Here is a 26,294-nt window from a genome sequence, read left to right as displayed (position 1 = left end):
TGAGGAAATTTTCAGAAGTCATCACATTTCTTTTTCATTTTATGTACGTTTAGATTTTTTTACTTAATTTCATGACAATTATATTAACAAAAACTCTCTTCTACATATAGTTTTGCTTTTCTCATAAACTCTGTTATAGGGATTGAATTTAGTCAGAACTAGATGTTGTGCTTATTTTTAATTCAAATGTGATATGGTGAGGTTTGACTGCTTAAACTTGTCTGACAAAACAACCTATCTACAGAAGTTATTACCTGAAAAATACAGGCACAGGTTTTTGCACGTGGAGGCTTGTGTGATCAAAGTATTAGAGGGAATATCTTTAACACTGCATTTGCTAAGAACAGACTTCTATTCCTTGAGTGCCATTTTGACTATTTTGGCCTCTTCCATAGAATCTATGCTGAGGGTTTTTTTGGCTTTCCATATAAAGTATGTCAGTTTTGAAGCTTTAGGACTGTTTTCATTTGCCCTGTCTGGGAATGGATCAAGATATATCAGTTAGGGTTAGTGGGACATGGCACATACAGAAAGTTCTCATTATTTAGCTAGTATCTTAGCAATTTCACTGCATCTTTTAGCAGGTTTTTTTTCTTGTATATTGGACAATTTAGCATTGAGGTGTCTGGTGCTTCCTGAGTTTACTTCATTAATTTCATTGAAACGTGCTTATTCAAAGTAAATAAGCAGCAATTTTACACATTTTCTTGCTTCTTTTTTTTGGACTTCCTTTTTCTCCTTTTGCTTCCTTTGTCTTCACTAAAGGAAAAATGAAAGATTAAATCGGTATAAATACTAATTGATATTTACAAAATTTGCATAGTATTTATTTTTATATTAATATCTGCTTAATTCATATATATTAATGTATAAATGCAAAAGTAAAAGGAGTTCAGAAACTAAATTTACAAACTCCTAATTCACCTGTATCGTAAATGTGGTAATATGTGAATTACTCCTTATTGTGATAAATAATGGTGTAATGCTGCTGAATTCATTTTGCTGAAGGCTGAACAATGATGTTAGCTGGAGGGAAGGTGATTAAAGATTGTGTTATTAACTGGAAATTGCTGCCCTGTATTCACTGAAATGATTGAGACTCTTGGATAAAAAAGGTCTCTGTTTCTTTGATGGATAAGAACATTTTTAAGAGGTTGTCTGACCTTGTAGAAAGGTAACTGGGGAAAGGGTCCTGCATGTGTTGCTCTCAAACATTTCATCAACACACATTGGAAGCTTCCTGTTCTCTGTGATAAAGTAATCATTGTACATTTATTAAATGTTTCTTATTAACTACGTTACAGGTTTTACTATCCTAGAAAGTAAATATTGCTCATGATTATGGTTAATTCTCTCTCAAATTAGGAGTCGACCCAAAGATGATTCAAGTTAATGGAAAAACTCCCATTGATTTTTTTTTCAGTGATCTTTGGATATTATCTGAAATAAAATAGATTTTTTTGTATACTTTGATCAACTCGTCTAGTTTGACTTGTGAGTCAATATCTAGAAAAATTATATCTAAAACATCATAAAATATACATACATGTCATTGGTTCATTTACTTGTATCTTCATACTCCCATGTTGGTGGGATTTTTTTATATAGATATGTTTATGCTCATAGTATTTTGCTGATATCATCGTAGTGATACTGTGACCATAGTGACCATACTGTCCTGGCAATATGCATCTTGTGCAAAAATAGACAAAACAGTAAAACGGGGCTTTTGCCAGAATATCTCATTCCAGTCCTTGTGCTTCCCCTAAGGAGAGAGGTCATATCAAAAACCTTGAGTTTGGAGAATAAAAATGTGTCTGCTGTTGATACAGCTACTTTGGAGTCAAAATTAACTTGGCACATATAGCTTATGATGAAGCATAGAAAATGAAGATAGATCAAGATGTACAGATCAAACTATACTAATCTCTGGATGCATTACTTCTTGAGCAGTATTCACATAGTGTAGAGGTTCAGAAGGGTTTTGCTCTGGTAATTGATAAGTAAGACCACCACATCATTCAAAAGGGCTGCAATTTTTGTATTCTTCCAGAGCTTCAATCCCAGTATTTTCAAGTTAGAATTATATATTTTGAGTATTTAAATGCATGGAAAGGTACCCTAACAAAAGATCATACCTAGAAGTAGGCCACTATTATTTAGGCATCTAAATTTATGTGTATAGGTGACTGGGCTGTGGCTGATAGTTCGAAAACATAGTAGTATAGAGATGTAATGTGTTTATTGAATTTACTTATCTGGAGCATCAGGAGTTATTAAGAATGCCTGTAATTCTGCTATGCTTATAAAGGGCAGCACCATTTTAAAATTTATTTTATTCGTTATTCATGATAAACTTGAAATTCTTTATTGCAGGGGGCTAATATTGATAGTGTTGACATAGAAGGTCGATCCCCGCTTCTGTTGGCCACTTCCTGTGCATCATGGAAAATTGTGAATTTACTGCTCTCAAAAGGTAAAAAGGAATATACACATATGATACACTTCCTTTGAGCAGGGTTCATACATGTTAACGCATACTCTGCGTCTAACTTTCCTCTGAATTTCAATTCCGTGCTTCAGCATACAGTCCAGGAGCAGCTGAGCTAAACAGCTGCACAGTGCTGGTATCCTGTAAGATGAAGAAAGAATTAGCGTGATGATTTCACCCTTTTTAATACAGAGTGAACAGGCTGTAGAAAAATGTGTATGCCATGTGTCATGCTTCTCAAGGTAGAGGTCACACTGGCACTCCATCCCTGCATTCCTTAGCAGTTCACAAAGTGAGCAGAACTGTGGAATAAATTCACCACTTACACAGAGTCATGTTTTGTACCAGCAATCAATCTTTAAATGTTAAAGCCCATATTTCAAGCATTACCTGTGATTTTACATGATCACAGTCACCTTGAAAATGTTTGAGCTATATATTTCAATTGCTACACTTTTGGTGCAAGCTAATTGTTGTTACTATATTTCTTCTTGTAAATAGTAATATAACTGATTCTGTTAATAAGCCCTGTAATAAGTTTTGAAGCTGTAACAAGATTACAACTTTAAACAATTAGAAGAGGTGTTCATCTGCATCTTTAAATTACCTCTTTATTTGTGGGTGCTCAGTGCCTCTGGATATAAGGGCCCCATATAAATCTTAGTGCTGCAATGAAATACAAAATGCATACATACATGAGATAATGATGAAATCTAAGTGTCAGTAGGGGGTTTTTTGTAAGTAAAATTATATGTTATAATATTGACTTGAAATAATATTTGTTATTTTATAGATTTATAAACACATTTGTTCAACATTTGTTCCTTTGTCTTAAACATCGTAATTAGTGCCAGGGGCCAGCAGTTTTGAAGTTGCTGGTATTTATTTCCATATTTATCTAGGAGCAAATGTATCATTAAAAGATCATCTTGGTCGGAATTTCTTGCATTTGACGGTATTGCAGCCTGGAGGATTACAGCATCTGAATGAGAAATTTCTGCAGGTACAGTAAGCATCAATTTATGTCTTTCTGTTACCCTTACTAGAACATGTAAAGAAAAAAGCAACTACCATTTTATTTTGGAATGTTTGTAAAAGTTTGTGGTACCTGTTAGGTTGCCCAGTGTCACAGAAAATAGTTTGAAGAGGTACATATCTCATGCAAACATTTCAAAGCCAATAATACAGTTTTCTTATTGCCAGGCAAAGGAATAACATAATCCCATAAATTATTTTGCTGTTGGGGGATTGAATAGCTCAAGAGGTAGGCAATAAAATATAGAACTTTTCACTTCTATTTTCCCAGCTTGCATGCAGTAAAGCTAGGGGATGTGCTCTTATTCAGTCAAATTCTAGGACTTAAATAGCTTACAGCATATTCTGCAGGAGCTTTCTGTGGACTGGACTGTAATGAAGTCTTGGATTTTGTCTTAAAAAGGATTTCAAACATGGATTTGCATTTGGCTATGCTGAGGTAAAGCACTCGTATTGCTAGAGCCCAGGCTTGCTTGAAAGAGTTACATTTGCTAGCCTCCAGAGCTCCAGAAACAACTTTTTAAATGTGAATCAAGTATAACTGATCTTAAAACATCTGCTGAAGTCTGTAAACAACTTTGATTAGTAATGCAGAATGGATTTAACCTCCCTTTTCAGCAGATGTAGAGAATCAGTTTTAAACCAGGGTGATAACTCTCAGTTGTCTGCATTGACTTTCTAATTATTGGTCATACTAATAATTCAGACAAAAGGTGGAGCAGACCCGGGGAGGAGATTTCTAGTTGCTTTAAGAAAGGCTACACGTAGGATAATGTTAGACAAGGTACGGAGCTAAAACAGGGAAATGAAGATGAGAAAGAGAAATGGGAGAAATAAAATTACACAGTAAACCAGTGAACTGGTGGTTCTTGACAGCCAGAAGTTTTGCTACTGAATACAAACTACCCTTACATTCTGTACAAGCCTTCTGCTGACAGCAATGAGTATTATGGTTGAATGGCAGCAAAGAAGAATCTCCTGTATACTTGTACTGTGGATGGATTGCAGTAAGGGTGCAGACTGGCAAACTGCTGTGTTCTTCAAAGAATAGTTGTTTGAAAAAATGGTAACCCACGAATCAGCAGACATTAAATGCTTATTGTTGCTGAATTTACTTTTCCTAAAGTTTGTTTCTTATTTTTAGATACTGCTTTAAAGTATTAATGCTATTGTTACAAGCTATTAGAAGCTGTGGAGCATTAGTGATGTAAATGTAATTCTGTGCTTTTGGGTTTTTTTGGGGGGGTAACAGATGGAACATATTAAAAATCTTGTAGTGGATGAAGATAATGAAGGATGCACGCCATTGCATTATGCATGCAGACAAGGTGTGGCCCTCTCTGTAAATAATTTACTCAGCCTCAACGTTTCCATCTACTCTAAGAGCAGGGACAAGAAGTCACCATTACACTTTGCTGCCAGGTTAGTAGTGCAGTCTAGGCAATGGAATCAATGCCATTTTTTCAATTTGTATTTTTTTTTACATTAATTTCTATGTTTATCTTTCAAAGCTATGGGCGCATCAATACATGTCAACGACTTATAAGAGATATGAAAGACACAAGACTTTTGAATGAAGGTGATAAGAAGGGAATGACTCCCCTTCATTTGGCAGCCCAGAATGGTCATGAGAAGGTAGTTCAGTTTCTTCTGAAGAGAGGGGCCCTTTTTCTCTGGTAAGTGTACAGATTTCCATTCATTAAGGCAAAAAAGAACTATCACCCTACATTTTATGTCCATCTGCTGGGAAGTTAATACAATATAAATATAAATACAATATATGAAAATATTTAATATATACAAATATAACTATACAATATAAGAGCATATTTATGAAATATTTGTAAAACTAAGCTGATAGTGCCTTGCTTCAGCCTGACACAGAATCATGGCTAACTTTAAAGCAAAGCTTCTAGTGCTGGGGAAACTGAGATTTCTCTAAATACAACTGAGAGAAGAATATTGAATCTTTTGATGGAAAAAATAATGTTTGGGAAATATTATAATTACATCCAGTTCACTTGCAGGCTTGAGTAGGGGTTCTTAGGATTGATGGTTCACGGGCAACTTGCCTTGCACTCTGAAGTGCTGATTTCAAGTCAAAGATCCTCAGATCATTGGCAGCCTCACAAAAGCTTCCAGGCTCACACCTGTAAGGCCAGGAGCCAAAGCTACCAAAAGTTGAGAGTCCTGTTTCCAGGGTACAGTCTAGAGCTTTAACTTTCAAGTCCTGTGCTTCCAGGTTCACTACAGCTACACCTTGGAGCTAGAGGCCTAAGCATTCTGAGGAGATCTTTAGCAAACAGGCCTGTCATACATTCATTATTTGTGACTGCAGAGGACCCGTTAAATGGACTACTGTCAAACCCTTTATTTCCAGTGTCCTTAGCTGGACTAGTGCACCTAGCAATGATAGAGATGATAATATACATATACATATAAGTATATGTATGTATATCTATGTGAACACATGTATGTGTGTATGTACTTAGGCTTAATTTAGAGTTAAATCTGGCATTTTTTAAATAAATGTCCTGGTGGGTTCTATGTGATAAAAGGCTTAATGCGTTTTGTTATACTAAGGTAAAGTAATATTGATAGGCATAGATTTGTATGCTTATAATGTTTTATATATTCACTATGTTTAAATGCAAAATTCTGTAATGTGGCCATGGTCTATGCCACATCTGTTGCCAAGTATTAGTAACAGAATATTGCTAGGATTTCTATCATTTTCAAGGGACATATAAGAAGATGGGCACAATCCAGATATATACAGAAATAGAGAGAGAGAAGAAAAGAGAGAGGGAGACCCAAATACTATTATTGAGTTGAACCTTTTACTTCCAAACGATGCATTGATAATCACATAATAGTTTACAGAAGGCATGGGCATCTCTGCAGTAGTCATGCCAAAGAAAAGAAGTTTGAGTCAAAGGAGGAGGCATTTAAATTTACTTTAAATTTATAAAAAGTTTTCCATTTATAATTACTAATTTTATACTGCTACATGTAAGTGATTATAAAGGCTGGACAGCCCTGCACCATGCTGCCTTCGGAGGATACACTCGCACAATGCAGATCATTTTGGATACTAATGTGAAGTGTACTGACAGAGTGGATGAAGAAGGGGTATGTGTTCACACAGCATTATTTGTTTCTTGTCTGCTGTTATTTCGAGACCAAACATCAATGCTGGTAGTAGTTTTCCACTGTGCATTACATGTGTAATATTTCATTTCCTGTAGCAGATTTAAAGTCTTTATACTTCACCACTGCTAAAGTTTATTGCTTAGATTAATATATGATTGCTGAAATTGTTACCCAATTCTTTTAAGTGGGAGACAAAAAAAATGCAAATAGCCTAATGGAAAACATAAAATACTGAGTATGTTAGACATGTTCCCCTTGCCCCCTTTACAATGCAAGAGTATTTTAACAATGTAGTATAAACATCGGTAATTTAAATTTAAAGAGCTTATACAGATTTTAAAAAATCCAATATCAACTGTAGCTCATTAACATATTGTTTGAAATCCATCCGTTCTGCACAGCAATGTCCAATAGATACAGCTGCTGTCTTGCTCTGAAATTTGGACAAATGCAGTATGTGTTGGGTCAAGACAAAATCCATTTCCTGGATTGGAGACCTTTTGTATGAACCTGTCTAACAGTTCTCCATCAGGCAATATAGGGTAGTCATTTTAAAGAACTATTCAGTTTCCAACACAGAAGGTGTTGCTAATTTTTCTGAGAACTGGTGTTGAAAACATTTAGAATTATTACATTAGAAACAAATCTTGCCTAGAAATTAATGAGAAGCCAATGCTTAGTTCTTAATTTCCCTCAGAAAAATCTGGGTGACTTGGGAAGTCTTTCAAAATTCAGTTTCAGTGTGACTTGATTCCTAAACCACTCAATGCCTTACTTTTATGAAAATGCCAATGAAAAAAATGTTCCTCTTATAAAACTGTGCCTGCAGATTTTCTTGCAGATTTGTTTGTATGAGCACATCTGGATATAATTGGATGCTTCTCTTTCTGATTATCAAATGCAGGTCTTCTGTATATGTAGATACCATCATTTTTACCTATTTGTGACTTGCAGTTTGTTAGCTACAAAACTAAAAGATATTAATGAATTGGCTTTTCTTACCTACAGCTGAGTTTCCTCTTCAGATTTAGCACTACTGTTGCTGTAGAGGTAGAATAAAGAATTTGTTTATAATGTCTATCAGAATCTCTGTGATGATATTCGATTTTTTAATGTTGCTAGTAAAAGTGTTCAGGACTTGCAACTGAGAATAGCATGTGGCTTTTCAATGTGGGAAACAACTGAAATATGTACCTTTTTTTTTCTTTTCTTTTTTTTTTTTTTAAATGATTCTCATGGATGCATTGCTGTACTACTTTTCTGCACAGAACACAGCTTTGCACCTGGCTGCAAGAGAAGGACATGCAAAAGCAGTAAGGTTACTTCTTGACTATGGTGCGAAAATTCTGTTTAACAAAGCAGTAGCTTCTTTTTTCCATGAAGCAATACACAATAGGAGAAAAGATGTAGTGTCTGCTGTCATTTTGCACAAAAGGTAAGGTACACAGAAAAAGCTTTTTGACTTTATTTTCTGTTGTGTTTTGTTTTGTTTTTTAACTGAGATTAAGTTCTGAAAACCTGCAGTTTAATAAGGAAAACTGAGTGCATATTTTAAAATTCTAGAGATTATGTTGTGTTCTAGTGAGAGCATATAAAAAAAGGCATAATTGTAATGGACATCAGATACGTGGAATGTTGTTTTCCATGTTAGATTGAGTATTCAGATTCTGTTAAAAAAAACCACGTAGAAGCCATTAGAAATAAGTAAACCTTCCCATGTCTTCCCTCTTCTTAATACATAATTTTGGCCTTTCACATAATGCTTCAATACCTACAGAATTTTAAGCAAAATGTAAGTACAACTGATACCATTCAAGAGATTTAATTTAAAAACGTTGTTTTAAATGTTGCAAGTATTTAAAATGTGGCAGTTCAGCTGCAGTTTAGAGTATTTTATATTACAATATAGTGAAGCCCCACTTCAGAAATAAAAGTGTTGCACCATTGCCTAATGATCACATCTCTTGGTAAGAGTTGCAGGAACACTGCCAGTATTTGACTGTATTTATTATTACTCACCTAATCTTGTAACCCAAGATTCCAGCTTTAGTTCAAGTTTCATATTTTTAGCAGGTCTTAGCATAGTTGAAACATTTCTGTTTAATTGATAACAGAATTAAACATGAATCGTTCTTAGAGAAGCATCCAAAATGTTACTCAGTTACTCCCCAAACAGCTGATTTTCCAATTAATGGTATGTAAACTTGTTACACATTGTAATTTGCAAGATAATATCTTAAATAAAACAAATAATCTAAAAGTAGTTAATTTAAAAGAGAAGCAACAAATTCATTTTCCATTATCTTAACTCATTTTTGCAGATGGGAAGAAGCTGTTGTGACATTCTCTCACTATTCTAGTGCCAATAAGTGTCCTTTGCTGGAAATGGTTGAGTATCTTCCTGATTCATTTAAAGTAAGTTTTCTGTACATATTAAAGAAATGACCACACAAAAAAAACTTAGTTATGTTGCATCATTTGCCATTGTTTTTCTAATGCTGTCCTCACTAATAACTATTATTATAAAATAGAAACAATATAAATTCACAAATTGATTTAATTGTATTTTAGTGATAGTTTCAGTTTGGCCAGTTTAATTTCTTTAGTATTAGAAAAAGTTCTTTGCTTCCTGAGGTCAATGGAATAATGAGTATAAAAGTAGTATAGGAGTAAAAAGGAGTATAAAAGTGATGAAAGTCAGAAGAGAATTTGGTTCAAAACCATTTGAGATATTTTCACCTTCTGAGCTAACTGTTAAATGACACTACAGAAATGCTTTTTATTAAAATAGCAAGTGACTTGGTATGTATATATTCATAAGCACTTCACATTTTGTACTTGCAAGCTAACATGTAGCCTTGTAAACTGCATAGTTTTGTTATTTAATTCCTACATGTAAACTCTGGAGTTTTACGTCTTCAAAACATACACCATAAAATCTGACTGAATCATCACTTCCATTAGATGTCTGCTGTATTTGAAGGTCATTTTCTTCAGGTACAAACATATTCTTTCTGATGAACATTATTTATATCACCTTAATTCACTTTTCTGTTCATCTACAAAGCTGGTTTTGGACAACTGCATAATTGAGTCTTCAGAGGAAAAGACAAGTCGAGACTTCTATGTAAGTGGATGAAAAAATTTATGAAGACAGTACATTTTACGGTCTTATGATAGAATATGTCACAATGTGCCTGGCTATATGTTAGCAGTAGTACATTATTTGGATAATAATTAAGTTGCAAAATCATCAGCTTGGCTTTTAGCTACTAATACTGAACTAAAGTCTAATACCTCTTAAATATTTTTTTATAGTTGCAATTATAGTTCTATAGTTGGTAAATTGAAATCAGCCAATACTTAAACTTGATTTGTGAATAATTCAGTAGTTATTCACCAATAACTGTATTTGAATCTGTGCTTTTAATATGTATTTGGCAAAAAACTCCTCAGTATTAGGATGACTCTTAAAAATCACTTCATCAGATACTAGCAATCTTCAACTCTTAGTCTCTTTTGTTTCTTTCTCAGCAAAGCCACTGATTTAATTCTCTTTATTGCCTCTGTGACACTGAAATGAGCACATTTGTGACTTGAAAGTTTGGAAAGTACACAATATGTATACTTTAATGTATATGTCAAGTTCCTATGGATAAGATACACTTGTAGATGAATATCAGATCTTAACAGAAAACACAGGTGACTGATCTTATTTTATCCTTTGGGCTGTAAACAGCTTTGAAGTTCAGTTTCTGTAATCTTCATGCTTATGCATTTTCACAAGTATAACATTAAACCTGAGCAATCTATAGACTTTATCTTTGCTGTGTTAATTCTTGCAATCAAGCTGGGTATCAGAGGTTATGGATATTTCAAAATAACAGTAATAGAAGACATAATATCTATTTATGCATATCAAAAGCATGCCAATCATAAGTAATGCAATTGTCATCAATAATTCAGAGTCCAACATGTTTCTTTTTTGTAAATTCTTGTCCAAAATCTTAAGCAGTAGATTGCTTTCACAATGCTAAGGAGGTATGAATGTTCTACAGTTATGTTATCTTTGAAGTCATATTGAAAACCACCTTATCAATTATTATATTGGATTCTGACTACATCATTAACAGAAAACTTTCAATTTTTCTGCTACTGTACATTTTCTTTATATTGTGTTATCAAAGCCATATAACTTTTAAACACAAGCTTTTCTTCAAAGTCAACATTAAAACAAATTAGTTATGAGAGTGACCTTTTTAAACTGTAATATTTTAAGAAGAAATGTGTGCTTTTTATTTTACAATTCAAAATGGCTGTTTAATCATCTTGAAGTCACAGATGTGTATCTTGATGGCATGCGTTCACTGGCAGAGAAACTAACAATATACATCAGTGTTCTAATTTGATACAATATGCCCTTTTTTTCTGTAAAGGATAACCTTTTTTAAATTAAGCACATTATCTCAGTCTTAGATTATCAGTTTCATCACATTTAAATGCTGGTGCATGTTTATTATTCAGATTGAATATAACTTCAGATATCTCCAGTGTCCCCTGACACTTAACAAGAAACTAAAGGATGGTGAAGACATTTTCTATGAACCACTTACCACTTTAAATGTAAGTTCTTTATTTTACTGTGACATCATTCCACGCTGTCTTGCTTTAGATAAAATCAAGAGGTTTGAATTTTTCATCATAATATTTCTTCTCCAAAGCCCATAACTGTATATTTAAAGTATATTGAAATGAAATATGGGCTAAAGTTCTTATGGTCTAAGTAATAAATAACATTTCTTTCAGTTTTAGATAAAAATTCTTAGTTTATTTAAAAAACTACGAATGTTTCAAGAGAACATGCTGTACATGCAGGCAATACATCCAAAAACCCCATACTCCAGTCATTGTAGTGACCATGCACTGGAATGTAAGGTATTGAAAAACCTGACAAAACTGATTTTTTCATATGCTAATTGCAAAACATTTCCTGTGCCTAAAACACATTTTGCTGTTCTTTCACGTTGCCAGTATGTTCTCTCATTCTTTGTCAGAAAATGTTTACAGAACAAACTTTCTGGGTTAGTCGATTACTTTTTGGGCTTCCTGTTGGCAATTAGACTTGGTATACTGTCAAATAATAAATAAATAAGTATTTTCTTGTTAAATGTAACCAGAAAACTTGGTCAACTCACAGGTGTAGTTGGCAATAGTCTGTACAATTTTTTAAAGCTTGAAATAGACTAACAGAGCAGCAGGAGAGAAGCTGAATGCCTCAGTAGGCAGAGAAGGCATGATAGTAATAGCTTTGGACCACAGTGCATAAACAAAAGAACTTTGCAATATCTCACAGACACTTTACTTTTGATTAGGCTAATATTCAAGTAAAGAAGGTGGCTTAGCCAGTTTTGTAAGCACTTTACTTAGCTAGATGAGATAAATTTGATCCTTCTGCTTTCTTGTTTTGTAGGCCATGGTACGCCACAATCGCATGGAGCTACTCAGTCATCCCGTGTGTAAAGAATATTTGCTTATGAAATGGTAGGTGTATTTTAATGTACATAAAATATAATACTGCATGTCAGGGTGAAGGCTGTTGTGCCTGAGAGTTGTTTACTAAGGTGTACATATTTATAGTGTTGACTGAAGCAAATGTCTTTTCCATATAACCTCTCACAAGCATATTTAGAATATGCTGATGGTTATTGTATAAAATGTAGCTTAGTATTTAGTAATGATTCTTTGATATTTACAGCAAAGACAACCACTATCTTTGTTTCTGCTTTATTGCAAAAATATTTAATAGGATTGCCAAGTTAAAAAGAAAAGGAATAATATTTCAGAATGGCCAATACACTATTGTCCACATAAAGCTCGATGAACACATTCATCACAAAAGGACATTTTAAGAAATGTTTATTTCCTCATCTTGAAAACGTTGTTGGCTGTTACATTTGAATACATGCTCTTCTAAATTTGTAAAGTGTTCTAACTTTCACGTTCTCACTTTAAAGGATGGCCTATGGGTTTCGAGCACATCTAATGAATTTAGGCATATATTCTCTTGGTCTCATCCCACTGACTCTTCTGGTCACTCACATACAGCCAGGAAGACCTCTGAATGGAACAGAGATCTATGAAGCAAGACCATTAGAATATGAGGTACTGAGTTTCCTTACTAGTTACAATATATTTAGGATTTTTATAGCAAAAAGGTATGATTATTTAAATTTCTAGAATTATTTATGATTTAGCAACTCTAAGGAACAGAATTGAAGTGTGTATTTTTAAACATTCAGCAGCAACTTCTGTAGATAATTTTCAGTTCTTGTTTCTTATTTTTAATCTTTTCTGAAAATTTTACATCTGGTACATGGTTACTTATACTTCTTCCCTGAAGTGAATATTTCTTTAGTGTTGAAGAAAAAGGATTAAGGTGTATTTAATTATGAAAAAACAGAAAACGGTGGATTCTTTAGCTTTCTATGTCCTTTTAATTTTCAACCAAAATAACTGGATATTGCACATTTAAAATTTGACATAGAAAGAGTAGCCAATAATAAAGTGCTTTTGGGTATTCAGATACATCTTTCTTTGCCCATATTATATATTACTTTCCCTTGCAGGCCCAGTATTTCTTCATTAGGCTCCAAAACTATGAGGCTAGGACAGAACAATTTTTGCCAGTCTGTATATGGCTGCCTCATGTACCACAGTAGTGAAAAATGTAACAACAGAATTCAGTCATATATGGATGGAAAACTCTGTGAAAGATTTTTAAGTATATTGGTTGTTTCCTATAATCCCTGTTTATAAACTTAAAATAAAAAAAAATAGAAAAAGTTGTGTTGTGCCAAAATGTGAATGATATACCCCCATTTTGGAATTACGGTATCTCAGAATGAAAAACTTGATTAGGTAGCAAAGTACATATGTATCATAGTGACTTTTGCATATCTGAGTCTCAGTCACAACTGTGATAGGTATGGGGCTGCTCCAGTAATTTATGAATCGTGATCTCATTCATGATATGCATTGGATGGAAATGATGCTTTAGTTAGGGCCGTAAGACAAAATCAGAAATCAGAAATAGTGTGGCCAGCAGGAACAGGGAGGTGATTGTTCCCCTGTATTCAGTACTGGTGAGGCTGCACCTTGAGTACTGTGTTCAGTTTTGGGCCCCTCACTACAGGAAAGACATTGAGGTGCTGGAGCGTGTCCAGAGAAGGGCAACCAAGTTGGTGAAGGGCCTGGAGAACAAATCTTATGAGGAGCAGCTGAGGGAGCTGAGGCTGTTTAGTCTGGAGAAGAGGAGGCTGAGGGGAGACCTTATCGCTCTCTACAGCTACCTGAAAGGGGGGTTGTAGTGAGGTGGGTGCTGGTCTCTTCTGTCTCAGGTGGCTGGAGATAGGACAAGAGGAAATGGCCTCAAGTCGCTGCAAGGGAGATTTAGGTTGGATATTAGGAAAAATTTCTTTACTGAGAGGGTTGTCACACATTGGAATAGGCTGCCCAGGGAAGTGGTTGAGTCACCATCCCTGGAGGTATTCAAAAAGTGCATGGACAAGGTACTCCAGAACATGGTTTAGTGGGCATGGTTGATGGTTGGACTTGATGATCTTGAAGGTCTTTTCCAACCTAAATGATTCTACGATTCTATGTTTCTGTAAGGAAAGCAAGCAAGGATGAAGCCTGTCTCGGGATAAACCTGTCCTCCATAGATACTTTTGGGTTATTAAGAGACAAAGCTCCAACTTTTTTTCAGAAGCTGGAACTGGAATAATTAGGACGTCATAGTGAACTGAAGAAGTTAGACTTGCCAAGTCCACTGCTACAGGAGAATGAGGCTTTAGAAAAGAAAGACATTGGTGTGACTGGTTGATGTCCTTTTTGTAGGTGTTTCCTTCCTGCAGTTAAAACTAAGCAGTATTCTGTCTTTTAAGAAGGCCGTGTTGTCCCTAAGCTGAACATTGTACTAAACTTCCAGAGAGGGAACTGCAAATTCTGCAGTTTATTGAACCTGCGAGTACAACTCATATATAGTGTTACACTTCTGTGTCCATGTGAAGGGCAGGAAAGTCACAGAGCTCTGTCTCCTCAACATGAAGTCATATATTCTGAGAAAAGACACCTGTGTCATTAGCCCTGAAACAGTAACATACTGTTGTTAATGGGGACAAGATTTTGTTGTGTGGCAAACTTTTTGAATGGTCCATTTCAAATAAGTGATTTTTTCAATAAAATGAAGGATTTTGGCAAGAAAAAAAAAAAGAGGCAAGAAAATATTTTACAGTTCTTTGGGGAGATAAAAGACATAAAGCTGAAATAGAAACTCAGAAAGCATATGCTAGTAGAAATATGAAATAAAATGAAATCAAGGGATATAAAAGGTTCATGAGGATATCCTGATATATGAAAACATCTGGAGAATCATATAGCCAGCCCAGCCCAGTACATGTGGGATTCTCAAAGATTCAGAAGCCAGAAGAACTTGCAGAACTGGAAGAATTCATGCCCCACTAACTCACTGATTTTCCTGGTGGAAGACAGGAGAATGACAGCAGCTGCATACGGCAGACAGAGGAATAACTCAGACTGACCCAGGTCCTTGAATCATCAGAGACTGGGTGGAAGAAGCACAGTTGGAAGAGGGAGTCCTGTCCTTCAGTGAGCAGTGATGGCAGCTGGTGGAGAGGCAGTGCACTGGAGTCATGAAGGTGCTGCCTGAGAGACTAGAGTAACAGCAGTGTATATGAAATGTCATGCACTGGAGGAAATGGTGTCCTAATGACCCAGTAATGGGAATGGAGTGGGGAAAGCCAGCTCTGCAGGGAGAACAGTGTTACAGAACATGGTGCTATACTCTTAACGCAGCTTGGAAAGGGACATCGCAATGGGGCAGATGCTGATGTGTATTGCAGCACCACTAACAAGCAAGTGCCATGGATTGGTGGTCTGCCTATGAGTTAACGAACCCCTCAGATGGGGAATTAGCTCTACAAGTTATTTATTAAAGATGAAATTCACTATTGTTATCTATGCCAATAGAAGGCTTTTCACAACAAAGTTGTCTTTGCCTATACTGGTTGTAAAGGGAGACACCAAAGGCAGCAGCCACATAAGGGTGCCAGGACTTCCAATTTGTCCAAAGACTTCTATTGCTGTTCTGGATACTACACTATGGTAGTGAAGTTATGGACAACAGAATTTGTCTTTATGTTCATCCAGTGGCAAAACATACTGAAAATGAATAGATACTGCAATTTCAGTTCCCAAACTTGAACAGTAGTAGTAAGGAAGCTGCACAGCAACTATTTTTCATGGGTATGCTCAAACTTTCATACTTGAATTACTTAAACACAATATACGTGACATGGATTTCATAATAAATACTAGTAAAACAGAATTTAGATAGTAATAAGTTTATATGAAGCAAGCTAACAGAGTTTCTTAACTTGGCAATGTAAAGTGTAGGTAGTAGGTAGAGCTAAAATAAATATTCATTTAAAAATTTCTAATTTGCTTTGTGCTCTGATTTTTGTTTCAGAACTCATACTTCACAAGGGTGTGTATGTGTTTAGTTTTAATAATGAGTTTACTGGGAATCTGCAAAGAAATATTTCAGCTGATTCAGCAGGTAAATACATAAATAACATTAATCAGACAGTGTGCTTGCATAGCAGTTTGAGTGATATTTAAATAAATCTGATTTTTCCCTAATTAAAAGGGAAATACCAATTTATACAAGATTAAAAGTGAGAAGACGATTTAAATAGTGTATTGAATTCAGTGTTTTAATGATGCATGACTTGTAAATATGTATCTGTCTCTCTTAAATCCTAGAAATTGAAATATTTGTTGGATTACTCAAATCTACTGGACTGGACAATTTATACTACAAGCATAATTTTTGTGTCGTCTTTATTTATTAATACACCAGCTCATTTGCAGTGGGAATGTGGAGCAATTGCTGTATACTTGTCTTGGATGAACTTCTTGCTTTACCTTCAACGGTAAAAGTTATTTACATGCTTTACAATAAAATACTTTTAATATTTTCAGATATTTTACATATCCTAAAGCGTGCCTGTTCAAGTATGATAGCCCTATTTTTTATCTTTATTTTTCAAGCTATACAAGTTTCCAGATTAGGACCATAAAAAATTTTTTAACCTAATGAACTGTAAAGTAGTTTTTAGTGTTTTTCATGTAGGGAATCACAGCATGTGTTATGGCAACTAAAGAAGTAACAAGATTTATTTTAATGTTAAGCAAGCAAAGCCACCATGTATGTCTTTTTAAAAATGTGTTTCATTATACTGTATAGACTTTCACTTAAAAAAAAAAATACGAATCACAAAAGGCAAAAGGAAGTCTGTTTTTTACTTATCATTTTACAGGTTAAATGGCACACCCCACTTTTCTAAACCATAGTGTCCTGTAAAAGAATTACAATGGATGAAATTATTTCTTTAGTTGACATTAGGTCTATTTATTGCCATTAATGATCTTAATGCTGTCACTGGTACAATAGTATCCGAGAGTCATGGACTGCAGGAGAGCTAGGCGGAGGGAAAAATAGTGTGGGTGTAGTGCTTAAGATTAATAAATTCAACATGTTTGTGCCTGAGCAAGACTGCCTTGCACAAAGATGAGGTGTGGCTGATCAGCAAAAAAGTGGTGATCTGGAGCTGTTCAGAAAATAAGGATGACAGTATGTGATAACACTGCATATATGCTCTTCTGATTCTTATTGTATATATTCACTAATCACCCCCATAAGGTTTGGCAGACAGGCAAACACGGCATTTGCTGATTAGTTTCAGGATCATTTTACTGTGGTTGAGACGTTTAAGGACAGGGTTTGTAAACAGAGTTAATGATGTCATAAAGAGAGAGCATCTTTATGGTACTGCCTCTGCTCGCAAACCTTGTCCTACTTGTGTCTGACCTTAGATGACTAATGAATGGGTACATCCTCTCTCCTCTGCTGTGTGCTGTGGGCAAAATGAGGGTTGAACCTAAACAGTAAAAAGTAAATTCATGATTGCCCAACCTTCCTTCTTCTGCTAGATGAAATGCTTCCCTGGCCTGAATATTTCTCATTTGTATAGCAGTAGAACTCTACACATCATTTTTCTAACTCATTCAGGACGTCTCTTCTCAAAGCAACCTGTAGCTCCATTCAATGGAGTTTTGCCTAATAAATGCCTAATAAATAGGAGATCAGGTTTGCTTTGCTTCCAGGTTGATCTTTTCAGCCTTGCACGTAATTTTCAGGGGGAAAATCCTGTGGAGGGATTTTTTCGGTTGCTACTGTTATAGCATAAAACAGTCATCTGATCCCCGAATCTGGCAGAGTGCATAAATTCCCAAGTTCACGTTTGGGGGAAAAAGTAGCTTAATCTGCTTTATAACAACTCATGTTCTGAGATCTAGTTTTTGTATAAGCCAAGAATGGGAGAGGCTTGCCAGATGACAGACTGTTGTTGGAAGCACAGGTGTCTTAAAATTATGCTACTCCCCTTCTCTTCCTGAGCAATGTGTTTCTTTTTGTTTGCTTGTTTTCCATACTTTGTAGTGTCTTAAAAAGCAAAATCTTTTTAAATCAGGCATGTCGCTGCTAGATGGATCATGGTGCCCACTGTCCTTTGTTCTGGTTGCTAATTTGCTTCGAAAAGCAGAAAAAAAATGGATGATTTCCTAATGTTATTATTCCGAGTACAACAGTTGTACAATATTGTACCGTCTGTGGCTATGGAGAGAGTAAAAGTTGTCCATGAAAAATAGTATCTTGAAGAAGTACTGCTCTGGTGCATTAAAATATACGATTATGTAGTTTAGGCTTGCTGTAAATAAGACCACTGGCATTCTTTTGGATGTGAAAGTACAATATATTTATACCATCACAGAATGTCTCAGAGAGGCAAAATGTCTCTTTTCACACATGAAAAACAAGCTTACTTATTGCCTTAGATATATAAATGTAAGGAACTCTAACTTCAGTATTTAATTTTGCATGTCTTTTCTGTTTACTTATTGCCTAGATTTGAAAACTATGGCATCTATGTTGTGATGTTCTGGGAAATTTTGAGGACTTTGATTCGGATTGCTGTCGTTTTCTTTTTCCTGATATTGGCCTTTGGACTTAGTTTCTTTGTCCTTTTGGGTTCACAGGTTAGTCGAATGGCATAGTTAATTTTTTATCATTATAAATGCTATTTTTGACTAAAGAATCTCAAGAGGTTATTTACAAATTTCATCGGTTCAGATTTTTTCTTGATTGGTATTTCTTCTTTTTGCAGCAAACGTATAGCACACCTCTGCTTTCTGTAATGAAGACATTTGCAATGATGCTGGGAGACATTAATTACCATGATGCATTCCTTGATCCATTACTAAGCAGTGAATTGCCATATCCATTCCTGAGTTACACAGTTCTCATAATATTTACCTTGCTTATTCCAATCCTTCTTATGAACTTGCTAGTAAGTAAACTACTTACTAATGTACAAAAGTGGATAAGCACAGGTTTATACACAATTTTTGGCATATAGAATTTCTTTAGTGCTGATGCGTGGCATTCATTCATTATTTAACAAACTGATATTTTTCAGTAAAATATTAAAAAGTTGCCTTTCCCTGGACTCATTTTCCCTCCAGTTTACTGTTCTGAGTATTTTCCCACAGTTAACTCTTGCAGGGTTATCTTGTATATCTTTAGGTAGTAACTGTGATGGAATTTGAATTGGAGCTGCAATGTATCATTATGAGGTCTTGATAAAAAAAATTGGGGAACAATGATTTTAAGAAGTACTTTGATAAATGTGTGCCTCCTAGAGTAGACATAGTCTTAGTTGTTCAACCCCTTTCTGTATCATAACCCAGCACTAACAATATTTTTTTAAAAAAAAACCAAAACCCAGATCTTCATTGCACAAAAAACAACAGTCAGCACTAGTGTTAAAACTAACTAATGAGCCTGACCTGAACAAAAAGAATCAGAAAACCTGGTAATGGTGAGAAAGAGAGAAGATATGTAATACATCTACAGCCGTGTTCCATTGAACATAAATTATTTTTTTTTAGGATATCAGGTTTTTATATGAGCTGAGCAATAAAAATCAAACAATTCAGGTTTTTAAGTTGTTTATTGCTGCCATGATCTTAGTCAATCAAGAGATCAACAAGTTTTTTAACATAACAGCAGTAATGAAGAATCAAAAAGAAGGGGTGTTATTCTTGACAAATCTTTGAAGTAGCTCTTTAGTGCCTTACTGGTAGACAGATAGATGGCATTAAAAAAGCTTACTACATTTCTTGATATGGATTTTCCAAATATGTGCAAAAGGGGTATATTTCCAAATTCAAGTGAAACAAAATAAATTTAACTTTTGAGTCAAGTCATTTTTATTTAAATATGAATAAGAAATACAGTTGAAGTCACAGACTCTGAAAAAATAGTGAAATCTTTCTTGGTGTTTTTAGATTGGTTTGGCTGTTGGGGACATAGCTGAAGTACAAAAATATGCTGCACTCAAAAGGATTGCAATGCAGGTAAGTAGCATACCATAGAAGCGCCAACTATAGGAAGTAGGCATCATTGTTAGAATACCATTTAAATAATTAGCTGATTTATCATCAACATCCCTATCTAACATCTTAGCATCTCTGTAGAGCAACTTGGTGAACATGGGCATCCTATTCTGAATCTCATTTTCAGTCACGTGAGTCATGGTCAAGGAAATGTATAGGCAAATGCATTTTTAAGGAACTTTTGAACTGTCAGGTCAATGAATTCTGAGTTATTCCAGCAACAGAATCTCAAAATGAGTAAATGCAATGTTTGAAATTGGAGAGTTGCCTTTTAAGGAGAGAATTGATGCAGTGGAAAGAAGGCTAAGGTACACAGAAATCAAAAGGACACCAAATTCATTGCAGTATACTGAAGGTTCACACTGGTCTGTGTACTGAGGAGATACCATGCAATACCAGGTATGACTAAGGAACTTAACATGACATTTCTAAATGTATTTAGTTACCTTAAGATATATAAAGACACCTAACAGAATTTCTGTTGAAGTCAGAAGAGTTTAGTAACCTATATGCTTTTGAAAACTATGTGCATCTTAGATATTTTCCGAGTAGCTTTTGCAAATGTAGTTCTTACATCTTACATACTGGGGCTAGGGCAACAGCACAACTTCATAAAATTTTCATTTTAAGAAATGATAAATTTGGCACACAGTTTTTCACAAGCTATTTTTCTAGTGAACTGTATATCAAGCTTGACTTTCACAAGTGGAAATACCCACAGTATACACCTGTCAAATAAAGAATAAAGATTACTTCTCACTAACGTGTTCTTAGAAACTGTCTGTCCACATGTTTCCTTGAAGTTCTGCTCAAAGTCTGTATTGTGAGGGGAACAGACCATTCATAAAATTGATGCAGGGAGTGGCTTTGCCTAAATTCCCTGCTGGCTTTGCATTTTCTAAAAAGTTTCAGAGCCTACCTAGTGCCTGAGCATAAAGAAAAGAGGTGTGCACAGACAGAATACCCAAGAACAGTAACAGCTCAGAAATAACTTCTGGTAGTCACGTAACTTTAAAGTGTGTGCTGTACTTGCTTAGTTCAAGCATATTCGAAGAATTCTCTTTTAGAGTAACATCTCCTCCCAAGAGATACTTCTTTTGCTAGAGATACAAATGACTAAAGCAGAGGTATAAGGGCAGTTCTTGTAGCAGTTAATGCTTTTCACCTGTTTAGGTATTTCTTTGCCAATGGAATGCTCAGGAAGGATGTTGTCTTGCAACTTCAGACAGTACTACAAAATCTTTATTAAGCATGTAACCTTCTGTATGTTTGTCAGCATTATGGTTGTCTGCAATAAGCTTATACTGTACATCCTGTTCTTTTAGATATATATGCTCAGTATTTCTGTAGCAATTTGAGAACGACTGGAAAGGTAGCATCACCTGAAAAGGCACTCATGTAACATACTTGTTTCTACCCAAGGGAAGACTCCTTTTCTCACAGGCATTCCACTGTCATCTTAATCTATACTGACTCTGTCATAATCTAGTAAAAGGATATAGCACAATTAAAGAGAGAAGGATCACTCTCTTTCCCATTATTATTTGGTCTTAAAACCCATGGCTATGATAGGTATTCTGTCTTTTGAACATTTCTGCCCTGTAATTCTATACTGCAACCCACAGTGTACTAAGGAGCTATTGAAGCCATTACGCAAGAGCTAACTCAGTTTTGGAACCATTTTAGTTTTAAGAGTATGCATCTATGTGGAATAACTAATTCTGCTAAGATACTCAATACTGCTATGACTCGATGGTTTTAGTGTCTGGGCTGGACTGTTCAAATATTGCACTATTGTTTGCAGCATAGATATCCTCTGAGACTTGACATCTAGTAATAGTGATTTGAATATAATGACATGATGGTTATTTTCACATGATGATGTGTCTTAAGAGAATATGTCTTATTCTAAATACAAAACTATGTTTAGGTTAATCTTCACACCAACTTAGAGAAGAAGCTACCATTTTGGTTCTTAAGTCGGGTAGACCAGGAATCAATCACTGTATATCCCAACAGGCCGAGATACTGTGGATTTATGGTAAGATGGTAAATCTTAGACTAAAGAATTCTTACTAAAATGTGAGATGATGGGCTTACTTTGTACACAGATTGCTAGGAACGTTGCATTAATAAGACTCAATCATTAACTGACATCAGTGGAATTGTGATTAGACCTTGACTATCTTCAGTGAAAATGATAAATCAGTTTAAGTGCAGCCTAACCTATTCAGATATAATTAGTGTCTGAATTCTCAGTGATCTGCGACTTTATTAAGCGAGACAAGCTACAAAAGTTATTCAGGCAGAAAATAGAATTACTCCCTTTTGGCATTTCTTCTTTTATTTGTTTACTTTTCATTTAAGCTGTTGTTGGTAGACTGAATTTTCTGATTAAACAAATTTTGCAAAACAAATGTTTAATATACAAAAAATAACTTCATAACAGAAACTGTTTTCAACTTTAACACTTTGTGGAGACTGTTACCACTCACTTACTTGGGAATTTTAATCTATTGTCAGACTACAATACCTGATTTCAGTTTGGTTCCATGTTTTGTTTAGAGCGTGTTCCAGTACTGCTTTGGGTGTGAGGACTCTACCACAGATGCACAGAGCACTGATACAACATTAGAACTGGAAGTTCTGAAGCAGAAATACAGGTATTTGTTCTGTTATTTTACTGCTGTAAAAATAAGCAGAATCAATATTACAAATATACTCCTGTTTAAAAAAGTGTTCTAAAGCCCCATACTGTACCTGAACAGTAAAATTCAGTGTATCTAGTGTCCTTAAGTAAGCTCCCTCACTATGGTAACTTAGTATTTTATATTCTGTAATGTATTTACCTTCAAAATATTTGTGTGGTAGAGAAATATTTTTATCCCATGGCAGAGAAAGAGGACAGGCTTCTTTGCTTATTAATGTAAACTGAAGTAATGGGGAAAATGCATTTGCATTTCAGAATTAGAGGTTTGTGTATGGAGGTTTTCAAGGGTTATTTTAAACTCACAATTGATGTAATTCCAATTGGTTTGCAGATATACACAATCTGTAACTGACTTTCCACTGGTCTGATGGTAAATCTGCTTCAGATTGTTTCCCCAAAAATAGACTGGTGTCCTGGTTCTCCTTTGAACAAATAATCTGTTTCCCAAAGCTTTGGAAGGAATTCGCTGTACTTGCTTTTCTTACTCATGTTACCAATATATCTGTAAGAATGGTATCAGAAAAGCCTTCTGTGAATGTATAGCTAGGAAAATCTATTCTTTCTCACTCTGTCTCACTCTCCCCTTCTCTTTTTTTCCTCTTTTTTTCCTCTCTTCTTTTTACTCCTTTTTTTTTTAATCTACTAAATTTTTGTCTCCCTGCACAGATTCTGATTGAGTATTTTTTTGCATGAAGGACTCAGCAAGAGTTGAAGGGGTGAGAATACACCCTACAGATGTAGGCAAACCATGGAATTTAACAAGTATTTCTTCAAATCCATATTACATCAGTATGTTAGGAACCAGCATAGAACACACTCTTTTTTTTTTTTCCCCACAGAGAGGGAAGAAAACAATCATTTTATAAAATTATAAAATTATTTTGAATACAATAACTTGTGGCCATTTCACTATGGAAAGCTATATTTACTGCTCTGAAAATATTGGCTGAAAACTTTTACTATGTTGCCAGTATCTTTTTATTGTCAGAGTTCAACACAGAGTTCAGTTCCTACTGTCAGTGCTGAGTGTATATGTTTTTGGTTTTTGATTTGGGGTGGGATTTTTTTTTGCTTTATATTAATGTTAGCTAATTGCTGCACTATTTTAATTCCTGTGGTTTTCACGCTTCGTAAAACATATTTACTTTATTGTAAAAAAAGAAAAAGGCAACTACATCTAAAGAAGCCCCAAACTGTTCTTCACAGAGAACCTTTTCAGTCACAATGTATATTTCATGCTGTAATTTTGTGAGTCTAGACATTCTGAAACGTAGATTTTCAAAAAGCCTGTTTGGTAGTTTTATGAAGACAGTTTCTAGACACATTTCCCACTTCTTTCATTTTTTCTTAAAAGATAACAGATACTGCGTTCTGTATGCATGATGCTAACTGATGTTAACTCTTTATTTGTATCAATTGCACTTTGGATAGCACTTTAAAAGAGACCAGTAAGTGCCTTATCAGTATCTCTCATATGCTGTTAAAGTAGTTGTGAAGTTCACTGTTTGAGGATGCTTAATTGCCATTGCAAATCTGACCCTTTTTTCTTACCAGACTACTTCAGTCTATAGAAAAAACTTTTGATAGAACTGTTCAGAATTTTATTTTGAGAGTGAAGTTGCTCTTACCTTAAGTATATAGTAAGTTACTTTTCTCAAGAACCAAGACTTTGTTCTTTAATCCAATTTCCTGAAACCTGGAGAAGCTTGAAAAATTAAATGTACTCCAGGTAATATTCTTTGTTAGCAGAAGGGTGAAGTTGAGGACTGTCAGGTCTTTTGCATCTGTAATTTTAATGACTAAAATGTCCTTTGAAACCAAACGACAAAGCCTGCTGTATGCATATTTTTCTTTTTTTTTTCTTTTTTTTTTTTTTAGGCTCAAAGATATATCAACACTGTTGGAAAAGCAACATGACCTCATTAAATTGATTATCCAAAAAATGGAGATAGTGTCAGAGGCTGAGGATGAAGACAGCAATGATTTATTTCAGCACAAGTTTAGGAAAAGGCAGTTAGAGCACAAGAATAGTAAATGGGATACAGTGTTAAAAGCTGTTAAAACAAACGTGCCTAACCCAAGCACAGAAAAGAACAATAGCTTCTTCTAGACATGGCTATGATATCATGTTGTATTATCATTTTATTTTACTTTAGGGTCAGTTCTCTTATTGTCTGTGCATAATGTTAATGTGATACATCATGTATTCAAGTATAAAAAAAGGCCAGATCTGAAAAAGGGATGCAGGTGCTCAAAACAGTATTTAAGGAGACTGAAGATGTCTACATCCAAAACTGTGATCCTAGAAGTGGCTGGCTAATCAGGAAAGTGCCTAACTCACCAGATGCCAACCTTGCTGTCCTGACAGTTCCCAAGGCTTCTGCCTAGATGTTCCCGGATTTGGCCCTCATACTCTTATGTCTGTACTTAATTATCTTCTGTTACAGATATTTTTAGAATTTCTGAATTTTTAGGAATTCAAACTCTAATCATTTAGTGTTCAGATGTTTTGAGAGAGCCAATGGGCTTTATGTAGCTTAAAGAAAAAGTAAGAAACTAACCTGACAGATTGCGTTGGAAGTTTTGCTGAGTAAGGACTGCAGGATCAGGCCTGAAAGGTAAGAAATAAAAAGATCACAGAAATGTAAGGTAGGGGAAGGACTGTTTTCTTTTGTAGATAACTGTATGCAATTCTCAGAGGGATCATTTGTGCTAGAATGCATGTAGCAACGATGGAATGACATGTTAAATATTAAGTCATTTACAACTTGCTGTCCTTAGACTGCTAATGTGATTTTGGCCTTCCTGATAACCTAAAACTGACCTTGCTACTTTAAGCTGCACTTTAGTTTTATTATTTATTTACTGGATATTCAGTGTAATATATCAAATGTGGAAATAAACATGAATTAAGCTGTGTTTAAGTACCTGAGTATATTTGTTTCAAAAACAGTGCTAATAAACTAATTATGACTATATGTGGTTGTAACGCTCTCTGGTCTGCTTTTGAATTCAGACATTTTCTTTAAGAGCTTCATATACATTAATTCTTCATGTAAAGAACAATTATGATTCCTGTTTATTTAAAAGGTAGCCACCAGAAGGTAATTCACACTGTACAGAACTTGTCCAATCTTCAGAAAACACAGGAAGATGCACTGTAAATTAGTGAGACTTCTGCCTTAAAATTGCCATGGATGACACACTCTTCGGTAGGGAAAATGCTTTCACACCCAACTGCTTTATTCCAGCTTTGAGACTTTAAATCCTTGCCTGGTAAAATAGAGAAAGGAGGAGGTTATCACTGGT

At 34.9% G+C, this 26,294-nt stretch overlaps 1 protein-coding gene across 2 annotated transcripts in view; it reads left to right on the top strand.

Annotated features, from left to right (window-relative positions):
- The window catches only part of TRPA1 (transient receptor potential cation channel subfamily A member 1), a 45,473-nt gene extending 19,593 nt beyond the window's left edge, over positions 1–25,880 (top strand). For both annotated transcript variants that reach the window (XM_052787550.1, XM_052787551.1), the window contains 19 exons: positions 2,377–2,476; positions 3,394–3,494; positions 4,779–4,948; positions 5,038–5,202; positions 6,544–6,658; positions 7,948–8,114; positions 9,001–9,094; positions 9,747–9,806; positions 11,204–11,302; positions 12,150–12,220; positions 12,694–12,841; positions 16,227–16,316; positions 16,523–16,692; positions 18,727–18,856; positions 18,985–19,167; positions 20,168–20,236; positions 22,206–22,316; positions 22,841–22,938; positions 24,864–25,880. In XM_052787550.1, coding sequence (XP_052643510.1) covers positions 2,377–2,476; positions 3,394–3,494; positions 4,779–4,948; positions 5,038–5,202; positions 6,544–6,658; positions 7,948–8,114; positions 9,001–9,094; positions 9,747–9,806; positions 11,204–11,302; positions 12,150–12,220; positions 12,694–12,841; positions 16,227–16,316; positions 16,523–16,692; positions 18,727–18,856; positions 18,985–19,167; positions 20,168–20,236; positions 22,206–22,316; positions 22,841–22,938; positions 24,864–25,095 — 2,373 coding nt within the window. In that variant the 3' untranslated portion in view covers positions 25,096–25,880. The remainder of the gene's footprint in view (positions 1–2,376; positions 2,477–3,393; positions 3,495–4,778; positions 4,949–5,037; positions 5,203–6,543; positions 6,659–7,947; positions 8,115–9,000; positions 9,095–9,746; positions 9,807–11,203; positions 11,303–12,149; positions 12,221–12,693; positions 12,842–16,226; positions 16,317–16,522; positions 16,693–18,726; positions 18,857–18,984; positions 19,168–20,167; positions 20,237–22,205; positions 22,317–22,840; positions 22,939–24,863) is intronic.
- Positions 25,881–26,294: the final 414 nt, after the last annotated feature.

This window comes from Harpia harpyja, chromosome 5, assembly GCF_026419915.1.
Source record: "Harpia harpyja isolate bHarHar1 chromosome 5, bHarHar1 primary haplotype, whole genome shotgun sequence".
NCBI lineage: Eukaryota > Metazoa > Chordata > Aves > Accipitriformes > Accipitridae > Harpia > Harpia harpyja.
The sequence above is the reverse complement of the archived record's forward strand: the minus strand, read 5'-3'. Positions and strand labels throughout refer to the sequence as shown.